Source organism: Chiloscyllium plagiosum, unplaced genomic scaffold (assembly GCF_037043375.1).
Source record: "Chiloscyllium plagiosum isolate Xiang-an unplaced genomic scaffold, Cpla_swu_hap1 HiC_scaffold_13, whole genome shotgun sequence".
Classification (NCBI taxonomy): Eukaryota; Metazoa; Chordata; class Chondrichthyes; order Orectolobiformes; family Hemiscylliidae; genus Chiloscyllium; species Chiloscyllium plagiosum.
In genome coordinates, this window is record NW_028270151.1 from 27,262,313 (window position 1) to 27,275,587 (window position 13,275).

At 40.4% G+C, this 13,275-nt stretch overlaps 1 protein-coding gene across 4 annotated transcripts in view; it reads right to left on the reverse strand.

The window, feature by feature from the left end:
• abcf3 (ATP binding cassette subfamily F member 3) overlaps window positions 1–13,275 on the reverse strand; it is a 102,365-nt gene that overhangs the window by 40,931 nt on the left and 48,159 nt on the right. For all 4 annotated transcript variants that reach the window (XM_043702561.2, XM_043702562.2, XM_087993391.1 and 1 more), the window contains 3 exons: window positions 11,354–11,434; window positions 8,099–8,158; window positions 4,807–4,863 (listed from right to left, as the gene is read on the reverse strand). In XM_043702561.2, the coding sequence (XP_043558496.1) occupies window positions 4,807–4,863; window positions 8,099–8,158; window positions 11,354–11,434 (198 nt within the window). The remainder of the gene's footprint in view (window positions 1–4,806; window positions 4,864–8,098; window positions 8,159–11,353; window positions 11,435–13,275) is intronic.

Consider the following 13,275-nt stretch of genomic DNA (forward strand, 5'->3'; position numbering starts at 1 on the left):
CTACTTGATGGAATAGGATGAGTAGAACTATATCACTAGTCAAGCGATAAGGAACTCAATCCAAGTGCTTGCTCCTAATTCCAAGGTTAGATAGCATGATCTTGACCTTTATCGTTCACTTCCTGCCACTTAAATTTTAGATCCAGCTTGCTACTTTCTCTTGGATCCCATCAATGGTAACTTTTCAGACCAGTCTGGAATATGAGACTTTATCAAAAGGGTTGATAAAAGCTTTGTAGATTACATCAAAAGCACATTCATGTTACTATTTTGAACAAACTCCACTGTGAAACAGAAACTTAATCAAAGCCATATAAATGACGATTAATACTGATTAGGCCACTAGGTGATGCTGACTAGCTACAATTACTGTTTCTGCTTGTTTAAACAATAGTACGTTCATTAGCTGTCCACCAACACCACAAAAAATATAGGACAAATTAGAAAATGATGATTAGAGCCTCCACTATCTCCTTATCTGTTGTAGCATCTTGGGACTCATCATATAGGCCTTGAATTTATCCACTTTCAGGGATGTTTGACCCTTTCATATTTTCTCCCTCAGTAAATTTATCCCACCCATTACAGGGAGAGCAAAACTGGTTCATATAGATGCCTGAAGCTTGCACATTAAGTCATTAAGACAACAAATGGATTTCCCAGCTTTACCTACTGATCACATTTTGCCTGAGTATGTGGAGGATTGGAATGCTTAGGCAAGCAAAAAAATTGCAGCAATGATGCAGGATAGGAGTGCCAGGCCGTCTACCTACAAATGATACATTTGGTTTAGGGTAAATAAGACTGAGGAGATGAGTGCATGGCTTGAAGATTGAGTACGGAAGAAATGGGGTTTGATTCATGTGACACTGACACCAATATTGGGAAAAGTGGGATCTGTATCACTGGGTGGTCTTTATCTGAATTGCACTGGGAAAACACTTCTTGCAGATCATATTGCTCTGGTGCTAGAACAGGCTTTAAACTAAAAAAAAACAGGGTGGGGAGTGGGGAGGAGACATCAGGTGAAGAAAGTACACAAAATCTAAAAGGAAAACATTGAGGTAATAGAGAATAGTAGAGATATTGAAAACGATAATCTGAGTATAGCGGTTGAAGGCAGCAGCTCATGATTAGCCTCTGAAGGGCAACTCGGGATGGGCAATAAATGTCACATACATCCCATGAGTGAATTTAAAGAAAAGAGAGTGTACCAATAGATAAGGGCAAAAGTTGCAAAAATAACAAACAGGTAAACTTAAAGGCTCTGTATCCGAGCACGCTCAACATTTTTAACAAAATAAATGAATTGTTAGCACAGGTGGACATAAATTCACAGTGACACGACTGAAGAGTTATGTCGACCTGAACATTGAGGTTATCCAACATTTTAAAAGGTCAAAAATCACAACACAAGGTTTTGGTCCAATAAGTTTATTTGAAAATACAAGCTTTTGGAGCTCTGCTCCTTCCTCAGGTGTAGTCCTCCTACTACGCCTGAGAAAGGAGCAGTGTTCCAAATGCTCACATTTTCAAATAAACCTGTTAGGCTATAACCAGGTGTCATGAGATTTTTGACCTTGTCCAACACCAGCACCTCCACACTATAACATTTCATAGATACAGGGAACCAAGTTAAAAGCATTGTCGGGAAGCTCTGTTAATCTAGGTCCTCAGTATGTAGAGTCATACAGTCGGTTTCCATGCTCCTCGGCACACCTCGTCCACATCGATCAGGTTTCCTTAACTGAACTAGCTCCATTTGCTTGCATTTGGCCCATGTCTAAACTGCTCCTATTCATGTACTTGTTCAAATGCCTTTTAAGTGTTATAATTGTACCAGTCTCCACCACTTCCTCTGGCAGCTCGTGGCATATATGCACCACCTTGTGTGAAAAAGGTCCCTTTTAAATCTTTCCCCTCTCGCCTTCAACCAGGACCTCTAGTTTGTACCCTTGGGAAAAGACCTTGCCTATTCACCTTATCTATGCCCCTCATGATTTTATAAATCTCTAAGGTCACCCCCTCACCCTCCTGTGCTCCAAGGGGGAGAAACCTCCAGCCTATCCAGCCTTTTCTTATAACTCAAACCTTGTTAAAACCCTTGTAAATCTTCTTTGCATCCTTTCCAGTTTAATAACATCCTTTATATTGTAGGGCAACCAGAATTGTATGCCATACTCCAAATGTGGTCTTACCAATGTCTTGCACAGCTGTAATATGACGTCCCAAATCCTGCACTCAATGCTCTCACTGATGAAGGCACGTGTGCCAAATGCTTCGTCACCAACTCTGTCTTAACTGTTAGATAGATGCTACTTTCAAAGAGCTGCGTATTTGCACCCCTAGGTTTCTCTGTTCAACAACATTCCCCAAGATCCTAACATTAACTGTGCAAGTCCCGCCCTGGCTTTTCTGTTAGTAACATGCAACATCTTGCATTTATCAGAATTAAATTCCATCTGCCATTCCTCAGCCCAGTGGCCCAACTGATCAAGATCCTGTTGAATTCTTACAAAACGTTCTTTGCTGTCCTCTAGAACCACCAATTTTTGTACCATCTGAAAACTTACCAACCATGCTTCCTATATTCTCATCCAAATCATTTATACAAATGAATAGTGGACCCAGCACTGATCCTTGTGGTCACAGGCCTCCCAGATGAATAACAACCCTCTTCTCCCAATTTTCTATCCAGCTGAATAGCTCTCTGTGGATACCAAGTGATTTAATCTTACTAACGAGTCTACCATGCAGAGTCTTGTCGAAGAAATTACTAAAGTCAATACAGACAATGTCTACCACTCTGCCTTCATCTATATTCTTGGTCACCTTTCCAAAAAACTCAAATTTTTAAGACACAATTTCTCATGCACAATATCATACTGACAATCCCTAATCAATTGTTACTGAAAAGCTCAGGTGGTTGGCAGCATCTATAAAGAGAAATCAGAGTTAATGTTTCATATCCGGTGACCTTTACGCAGAAGTGATGGTAATTAGGAATGTTTTGGTTGATATGCAAGAGATAGGGGGGTAAGGAGTAAACGACAGGTGGAGATTCAGCCCAAAGAGAGAAAGAAGGACAGTTCGAGAGACAAAGAAGTTGATAATGATCTAGCTAGGAAGGTGAATAGCTAATAGGTGATGCGCAATGGCAGGCTATAACAAGGCCCAGAGTGTTGGGTAGCGGGCTCGGACATGGGAGAGTTCAGGCCATACAATTATTGAACTTGATATTGGGTTCGGAGAGCTGCAGGGCCCCCAAGTGGAAAATGAGGTATTGTTCTTCCAGCTTGCACTGAGCTTTGCTGGAACACTGCAGTATACCCGAGACAGAGATGGTGGCCAAGGAACAGGGTGGGGTGTTAAATTGGAAGGCATCTGGAAGCTGAGAGCCTTTTTTGCAGGCAGAACGTAGACATTCTACAAAGTGGTCACCCAGTCTATGCTTCATTTCCCCAATGTAGAGGGGACCACATTGGGAGCAACGAATGCACTAGACTAGATTGTGTGAAGTGCAGGTAAAGTGCTGTTTCAGCTGGGAGGTATACTTAGGGGTAACCTAATAGAAGTTTATAAGATTGTGAATGGCATGGATAGAGTGTTAAGTATGAAGCTTTAATCTCAGGTGAAGGGATCAATTATTAGGGGACACAGTTCAAGGTGCAAGTGGGTCAGTTGAGAAGCGATGTGTGAGGCAAGATTTTCACACAAAGGGCGATGAGTGCCTGGAACATGTTGCCAGAGGTCGTGGTGGTAGCAGACACAGTCGCAACATTCAAGAATCACCTGGATAAATACTTGAACAGGAAGGGAATAGAGGTATACGGAGCCTCTAAGTGAAGGGTTTTAGTATGGAAAGGCAAAAGCCTGATACTGTGCTGTATTGTCCTTTGTACTTACACAATACATGAGCATGTGGCATAAGAAATAACAGATCAAGATGGATAAAAAAATTAGTTAACTAATAGGAAGAAGACAGTTAAGAACAAATAGGTCTTTCTTGGGTTTGCAAACTGCAGTTAGTGGAATACGACCAGGATCAATGCTGGAGTTTCAATTATTTATAATCTGCAATAGTGACTTGTAATGACATACAGAGAGGTTATTGAGTAGGGGAAAAGTCAGCAGGTGCAGTACAATTTGGGAAAATGTGAACTTAGCCACTTTGGCAGGAAGAATAAAAAAGCAGTACCACTATTTAAATGGCTAGAGTTTGTAAAACTGAGAACTCAGATATATAGAGGTCTGGGTGCCCTCATATGTGAATTACAAAGTTAGTGTACAGGCTCTGCAAATGATTAAAAAGGCAAATTGAATATTTGGTGTTTATTGCAAGGAGATTGGAACACAAAAGTAGGTCGTTTTATAGCATTTCATTAAATACAGAAACTATGTGCAGGAGGAGGCCCTTAGCATTTCAAAGCAAAATCTAGGTGCAGGAGGAGGTCCTTTATGCCTGGTCTGCCAGTAAATCTGATCATAGCTGATTCTCAATTTCAACGACATATTTGTGTTTTCTCCACATACCCTCAAATTACTTCTCGGTGTTTCAGGACAGGTTAATAAGTTTTTTTCTGGACAAATCCGTGATTATCTAATGAAACTATTTGGACAGATTCCTCTGCCCCTCCAGCTGGAGCCTGTTCCATCACTCAATTCAGGTCATGTCTTACCTTTACCTGAACTCTGTTTACTTGCTTTCCTTTGATAGCCCTATTTAAGCTTTATGCATATCAACCAGCTAGCTTCCTAGCTTTAAAGCAAACACAAACTGGGAACCATACTGAATCAGCAACTTACTTGGCAAACAGTGCCCTGGCCAAAGCCAACCTCATCCTCCAGCCTCCAGAGAACTCCCTGAAACAAACACAAAAACAACACAGATTTAAAATAAAACTTCATCCTAACTTTAGGATAATTAAGAAGGAGAGCTATACAGGTTAAGTGAAACATACAGAATACAGGTGGGAAGAGATCACAGACTTGGATGGTAATGTTGATGGACCTTTGGAGAGTTGCTTCAGTGCATCTTGTAGATGACACATACTGTTGAGACTGTGCTTTGTTGGCAGTGTGCGAATGTTAAAGGCAGTGGAAGAGTTACAAACCATGCAAATTAATTTGATCTGGGTGATTTTGAGGTTGAGTGCCGCTGGAGCTGCACAAATCCAGACAACTGGACTCCATTCTGTTACACAGTGAGGAAGGTTATCAGAAATTGCAACAAAACCTTGATCAGCTGGGGAAGTGGGCCGAGAAATGGCAAATGGAGGTTATTATAGGTAAGTGTGAGGTCTTGCATTTTGGAGAGTCAAATCAAGGTAGCAGTTTCATGGTAAATGGTAGGGCCTGAAGGAGTGCAGTGGAACAGAGGGGACATTGGAGTTTAGGTGCAGAGTGCTCTGAAAGTGCAGTCACAGGTAGACAGGGCAATGAAGGAGGAGTGTTTTGAGAAGACTTATAGCTCAGGTTCAGGTTCTGGATGTAGATTTGCTCACTGAACTGTAATGTACCACCCCCCTGAGAAACAGAACAGGAAATGTCATCACCACCCCAAAGAAATCTAAACACAAATAGAAAGCTAGCCATGCCACCTGGAGGCTCACTGATGATGTTACCTAGTATGATGACAAAACTTCTGAAAACGGAATTCCAGCTCAGTGAGCAAACCTACATCCATTGAAGGAGGCTTTTGGCACACTGGCCTTCATCCATCAAGGCATTGAGTATAGAAATTGGGAAGTTATGTTGTGGTTGTACAGGACATTGATGAGGCTGCACTTGGGAGTATTGTCTAGATTAGTGTGGTGCTGGAAAAGCACAGCAGGTCAGACAGCATCCGAGGAGCAGGAAAATCGACATTTCGGGCAAAAGCCCTTCATCAGGAATAGAGGCAGGGTGCCTGCAGAGTGGAGGTGTACAAGATTATTAAAGACATGGATAGGGTGAATGCACTCACTCTTTTTCCAAGGGTTGGGCAATTGAGGGCTACAGGGCATCAGTTTAAAGTTAAAGTTAAAGGGGAAAAGAATAAAAGGGAACCTGAGGGACAACTATTCTTTTCACAGAGAGGGTGGTGCATGTATTGAATCAGCTGCCAGCAGAAGTGGTTGAGATGGGTACATTAACAACAATTTAAAGGCATTTGGACAAATACATGGAAAGGATTATAAGGATATGAGCCAATAGGGAAATGGGTTAGTGTGGATGACATTTTTGTTCAACATGGACCAGCTAGGGCCAAATGGCCTGTCTCCTACTATAGGACTCTATGACTACTCTCTTATGATGCCTTGCAGATGGTAATTAGGCTTTAGAGAGTCAGGAGGGGATTTGCTCACCACATAATTCCTAGGGTCTGACCCCACCTTAGAGTCACAGTGTTTCAATGGCTGGTCCAGTTCAATGCCTGGTCAACTGTAATCCTCAGGATTTCTGATAGTAGGGATTCAACAAATGTCATGACGTTGAACATCACAAGGATGTGGTTAGGTTCTCTCATGTTGGAAATGATCATTACTTAACACTTATGTGAGATGAATATTAGTTGCCACATAACAGCCTAAATTTCAATGTTATTGTTTGCAAGGATATATACTGCCTTTGACAATGATTAAATTTCAAAGATTAATAATACAAGCAATTTTAGAAATGTAAAGTTTGTGAAATTTAAAATATAAATCACACCTTTGAACAGACTTCATGTTCCAAATAGGATAGCTGTCTTACAAACATTTGAAATTAATAAGTAACTTCAATTTGAGAGCTACATTAACCTTTTACAGACAATAGCCATGTCAAAGTATTACAGGCAGTCCTCAGGTTGTGAATGGGTTCCATTCTTGAGTTGATTTGTCTGCAAGTTGGAACACAACACTGGCCAATATAAAACTGCTATCTGCTAGTGCAAAGAAATGTTCACATGTTGGATATTTAAAATTAATATCAACAAAACCCTGCACAAGATTGCCTTGTACATTGGGGATGTTTGTACATTGGGGACTGCTTGTAGTTAACAAATGGAGCAATGAATGAGTGACTGAAAGGGGATGGAATAAGTGCTCTCTATATTATTTCCAATACTGGTGATTAAGTTGCATGCGGAGATGTAAACTAGCCTGTAAATGCCAGCAAAATGAGGACAGATGTATCTTGGCATGAAGGAATTGATGCAAAATCAATATTACACAAAGTTGGATAAATTGTGTCTCAAGGGGTTTGGATAAAATTAGAAAATTGCTTATGATGTTTGAAATTGCAAGCTGGAGTTGTAACTGTCAATGTGAAATACAATTTGCTAAATTGGGAAAATTTGGCATTGAGATGGGCGATTTGGTAACCACTGAATTGGACAGAGCCACTCAAAGGAGGGACAGCAGGAAAAGAGAACACTTCAGCAAAATGTTGAGTGGAACAAAGGTTGCAGAAAACAGACATTCAGAAGGCTGAGCAGATCAAAGGACTTTATGGAGAAGAGAGGCTAGATTAATTAGGTCAAGGAAATTGCCCTTAAACGAGGAAAGTATTTTAAGGAAGTTAAGAGTTAGAAAACTAGTTGGCAGCACCGTGATTGAGAGGATGGATGCAACTCTGGCAAGGATGCAGCACTTACCTAGCTATGTAAAAAAAAGTTCAACAAGGTGCAAACAACAAGTGTTACTTTGTCCAGTGACCCGACAGGCAATATGAGCATTTTTGAATTGTAAAGCACTGCCCGGTTGCTGCTGTGTGCCAACAAAAGGCTTGCTGTGATCAATTTCAATCTTGCTATTCTGACACTGCATCACTCATGATTACAATGATCAAGTATTTCATTGGTTGCAAAGCACTTTCTGAAATCTTAAGACAATGAAAGACGGTACAGAAGTACAAGTAGTTCTTTTTACTTCGACAGAATTGCTGCACTTTAAGTAAAATAGAAGAGGTAACTACCTGCATCGTAGATTACAATAAATAATAAATAGTTTTGACATAGACCAGTATGGATATGTCGTGCTTGTTTTCACTGATAATATACTGTTTGTTGATATTCTACAAGTATTAAATTAATGACTTATTAAAGAGAGTTTTTTTTCCGTACACAGTACTTTACCTGGTCATCTGTTGCTGCATCTTGGAACTGAACCCCAAACCAGCCAGAATAACAGACGCCCTAAAAAAAAAGAAAAAGACTATCAATATGGATGCAAATAAAGGTGTTTGGATTGGAATGTTTGGGAGTGAGATATAGGAGTGCACATGAGAGATGAATATGCCCAGTGAATTTCACAGGGAAAGAAAGGGGAATAAATTACCTTGTACATGGTTTGGACCAATATAATTTTGTAAGGCCAATCCTCCACATAGTCCAATCAAAACAGAAAAATGATCTGTTGGTTCTCTCAAAATTTTCAGCATTCCGTGACTTCTGAGTGGACATTCTCCCCATTTCTGCATGGGTTTCTGCCAGGTGCTCTGATTTCCCATAGTTCAAAGATGTGCAGGTTAGGTGGATTGGTGTGGGAAATTACCCTGTTTTGTCCAGGGATGTGCGGGCTAGGTGGATTAGTCATGGTAAACGCAGGGTTCACAGGGTAGGGTGAGGACCTGGATCTGGGTCAGATGCACTTCGAAGAGTCGGTGCAGACTCAATAGCCAAATTGCCTCTTTTCCACACCGTAGGGATTCTATGATTCTGAGTAGGTCATTCAACTCCTTGAGCCTGTTTCACCAAAGAGATCATGATTGATCTGTGGCCCAACTCCATATATCTGCCTTTGACCCATATCCCTTAGTAACATTGCTTACAAAAAATTGATCTCAAATAGAAAATTAACTAATCTAACACCCACTGCCATTTGTGGAAGAGAGTTCCAAATATTTACCATTTGCACGTAGAACTGTTTCCTAACATCTCCTGAATGGTCTGACCACAATTCTCAGACTAAGCCCTCTATAGTTCTAGAATCTTGACATGGTAATAATTTCTTTACCTACCCCATCAGTTTTTTCCCTGTTAATGTCTTAATGACTTTGATCGGATTACTTCATCATCTTCAAAATACAACAGAAAATAAATGTACTATGTACAATCTTTCAGCTTTTTCTTTTATTTACTTGTGGAACATCAGCATCTCTGGCTAGCCAGCATTAATTCCAGGTCCCTAGTTGCCCATGAGAAAGTGATGGTGAGCTGCCTTCTTGAAACACTGTATTCCACGTATTGTAGGTTGGTCAACAATGACCTTCAGGAGGGAATGCCAGGACTTTTACCCAGTGACAGTGAAGAAATGGTGATCTTTCCAAGTCAGGATGGTGAGTGGCTTGGAGGGGTACCTGCAGATAGTGGTGTTCCCACGCATGCTGCCCTTGTCCTTAGATGGAAGTGGTTGTGGGTTTGGAAGATGCTGTTTAAGGATCTTTGGTAAATATCTGCAGTGTATCTTGTAGATAGCATACATTGTTGCGACTGAACATCAAGGCAGAGGAAGTGGATGCTTCTGGGTGTGGTACCAACCAAACAGGCTGCTTTATCTAGGATGGTGCCAAGCTTCTTCAGTATTGTTGCAGCTCCAACCATTCGGGCAAGTGTTCCAAAAAATACTGACTTGTACAGGCTTTGAAGAGTCAGGTGGTGAGTTATGCACTGCAGTATTCCTCTGACCTACTCTTGTAACCAGTGCTTATATGGCGAGTCCAGTTGAGTTACTGGTCAATTATAAACGAAAGATGTTGATAATGGGAGAATCAGTAGTGGTAACAACACTGAATGTCAATGGTGGTGGTTATGTCGACTCTTATTGGAAATGGTGCAACTCTTACTTGCCACTTATCAGCCCAAGACTGGATATTATCCAGATCTTGTTGCATTTAAACATGGACTGCTTCAGTATCTGAGGAGTCACGAATGCTGCTGAACATTGTGTCATCATCAGCGGACATCCCTACTTCTGACGTTATCATGGAGGAAAGTTTATTGATGAAGCAGCTGAAGATTGTACTACCATGGGACAGAGGACAATTTACATCTACCTGCTGAACAAGATCAAGAGCTGAGGCTCCTCCAATGCTAAATTCAGGATACCTTTCTCACTTATAGTCAAACATACATGGTGTCACTGCCTCCTGAAACATAGCAGCCAGTTAATTCTCTACCTCCTATAGTCCTTGAGGCTCAGGCTCCAGCTTATCAACTCCAAGCCAAGTTCCTTGAATAGCCAGTGTACGCTGCAGATAAGGTTATTATGAACCGTAATATGGTCTACCAGGTCCCACATCATGCAGGTACAACACATCATTTGGCCCTGTATCTTGAAATTATTCAATTAGTTTTTAATTGATATTTTTAAATTTCCTACTTGCCTTTAGTTTATAATCTGTAAAATTATTCTAAGTTAACTTGAATCTGAAAGCAGCTTAGAATAGGTATTCAAATTTGCCGTTACTTACCAGCTAATTAAATTACAGCTTTTCCGAAACGTCACTTTTTAAAAACTGCTTCTGAGCCTCAGGTCTCCTTCCCCAACAGCTCCTCTTTCTCAGTATTCCGAGGTAAGTACATAGGCTTAGAGTTTAGGCCTTGATTTTTATTTGCTGCTCAACATCAGTGTACATCTTCTCCTCTGCTTGCTCTTTTTGCCTCTTATGCCCCAAATTCTCTAAAATGTTACTTTCGTATTAAAGAGAAGTACTCACCAGTGAGAGAAAAGGACGAATTGATCATGTCTAATAAGATTGTGTCATTGCCTCTTAATTTTGCTGCTTCATGCTTTGACTAGAGACAAGCTCCCTTTTGGAATGCAGCTTATTCATCAAATAGATAGTAAACTATTTAATATCAAGGCTCAAGTAATACACTTAATTCCAGAGAATTATATATTCACTGGGGCATATGAAAAGATGAGACATGCACAACATTAAGACCAAAATGGTCCATCAGCATTCAACAAATGTCCTACCACCTGTCCTCCCTCTTTCACCCTCCTCCCTCTTTCACCCAACTCCCTCTTCCATCAAACTGTAGTTACATCCTAATGCAACAAAGCAGCGCTCCAGTTCAAACCGTATACTTCTTCAATGTCAGAGGTTATCTGACTGCAGGGGGAGGTAGGTAATAAGGCAGAACTGGATGGAATAGTCAATTCCAATCCCATTCTCATTTGAGATCCAAAAACACTTAATTCTTAACCATCTGAGTCATAGGAGCCATGGTGGATGTTCAAATCTCTCAAGGTAATCAGTCACTGATGTTTTTTCACACCATCCTTTGCAGAAATATTTCTTCACTTTCAGAATCTCTTGATCATTACTCTGACGGCTCAACACTTTAAACAAAAAATAATTTTCAAAGGATTCATTCTAAACTCACCTGGCTGGAGCCTTGTCTGCCTCAATCTCCTCCAATTTTGCATAAATTTCAGTTAGCTTGCTGCTCTCTGTACCATCGCCCCTGAAAGAGAAAGTAATGAGAACAGATACATCTGCAGCTTAGAGATCGAACTGTAAAATTATAAAAAGTAATGTGCATTTTTCTTTACCTCCAATGGAGTTCATTATGGGCTGGGCAACACAAATACTTCAATTCAGTGACTGTGTTTCATATCCTATAGCATTGACAGGTAATTTAAAACAAAGAAACCCCCCAATCTCATCTGACCACTACATCCACACTTTCCCACCAAGTATCCTCCAAAACTGTCCCCTCTACCACACTGGACAAAGGCAGGAGACAATGGGAACACCACCACCTCAAAGTTCTCCTTAAAGCCACACATCATCCTGACTTGGAACAATATTGCTGTTCCTCTTCTCAACTGTGCTGTGGGTGTATCTACAACTGATGAAATGCAGCAGCTCAAGAAGGTGGATCACCACTACCTTCTTAACATCAATGGGGGGAGGGCGGGGGTGGACAATAAATGCTTGCTTAGACAGTAATGCCCACATTGCATTAGCAAAAGGATCATTGAAACAAAAACCCATAATTAGTGTGCTCTTTACTCCTTAATTGACATTTAGATTAATACGAGCACTCAGCAGCAATCTGAATGGAGAACAAATTTTGGATTTTCAGCACTGCGTGTTTAATGTGCAGAGTAATGAGAGAAAGTGGGATTCATCTATTTGCAATAACTTTCTTCAGTTTGTGTGTTTTTCTGAAGTTTGTAAAACTGGGCAAAGTGTCAAGTTCTGTGAAGCTCACCACAGCTTCAAAGGGGCCACATTACTCAATAGACCTGTTGTGAAGGTATAGGTGTGTACTGTACCTTTAAGAGAGTGTGACTGACTGAAAGCACAGTGTGCTGGACAATTTAAAAACGTAACATTTGGTTGTGAAACAAATAGCTGGAGATGCGTTGCCATGGTACATAAATTCAAATTCAGCCAGTTTAAACTATGCCCCAAAATACCAAAATCCAACCGAATCTGAATTTTAATGTTTTGATGACATCAAATCAATGAGACAGTCTGATGTTTTGGAGTATATAAAAATCGGGAATTTTGAACAGTTGGACAGAATGGCAAAGAGCAGCCAAATGCCAACAGACTGCTCGCAGTTTAACTCTCTTAAAGATACTATCCATAAGAAATTTGTGCAACTGAAGACCAAAGAAAAGATGACCCAGGAAAATCTACAAAGGAGAATCAATACAGCTGGCTCGTCTTGAAATATGATTTTTTTTCTAAATCTTACTCGGTGTTTATTGGACCAGTATTGTAGAATGGGAGGTAAAAGATAGGTTTAAGAGAAAGGAGTTGTAAATAGTTGTTGTCTAATGTTGTCTTTTGGATTTAAAGAAAAAATTAACAATTTTATTCTTTAAATAGTGATATTTGGGATAGTGCTGTGCCACTTGAAATTCAACAGATTATGGCGTGAGGCGAGCTTTTCTGTGCGTCAGGTTTGAATTAGCAGAAGGGTTTAACCAGTGTTGTAACAGACCAAAAACCAAAACAAAAGCAGTCCCTTAAAGTTTGGAATACTCCTCACGCAGTTATTAATGCAGAGGAACTGAAGAGTATTGGTCACATTGCAAATGTAAAATACTTCCTATGAAAGCAGAATGCTTGTAAAAGCAATGATTACTTTCTCACTGATGCAAGACAACAGGAATGATTGGATGAAATGTTATTGCTGACTGAAGCGCAGCCCACTGCAGAGATGCAGTTTACCACATTTCAAGGATACAACAGTAGCTACCATAAATCTAGTGTACCGGTGTGACCATTGGTCAACATGCTTAATTAATCTGTTTGGTTGCCTCAAACCAAGTGATAACCTTGAGTGGT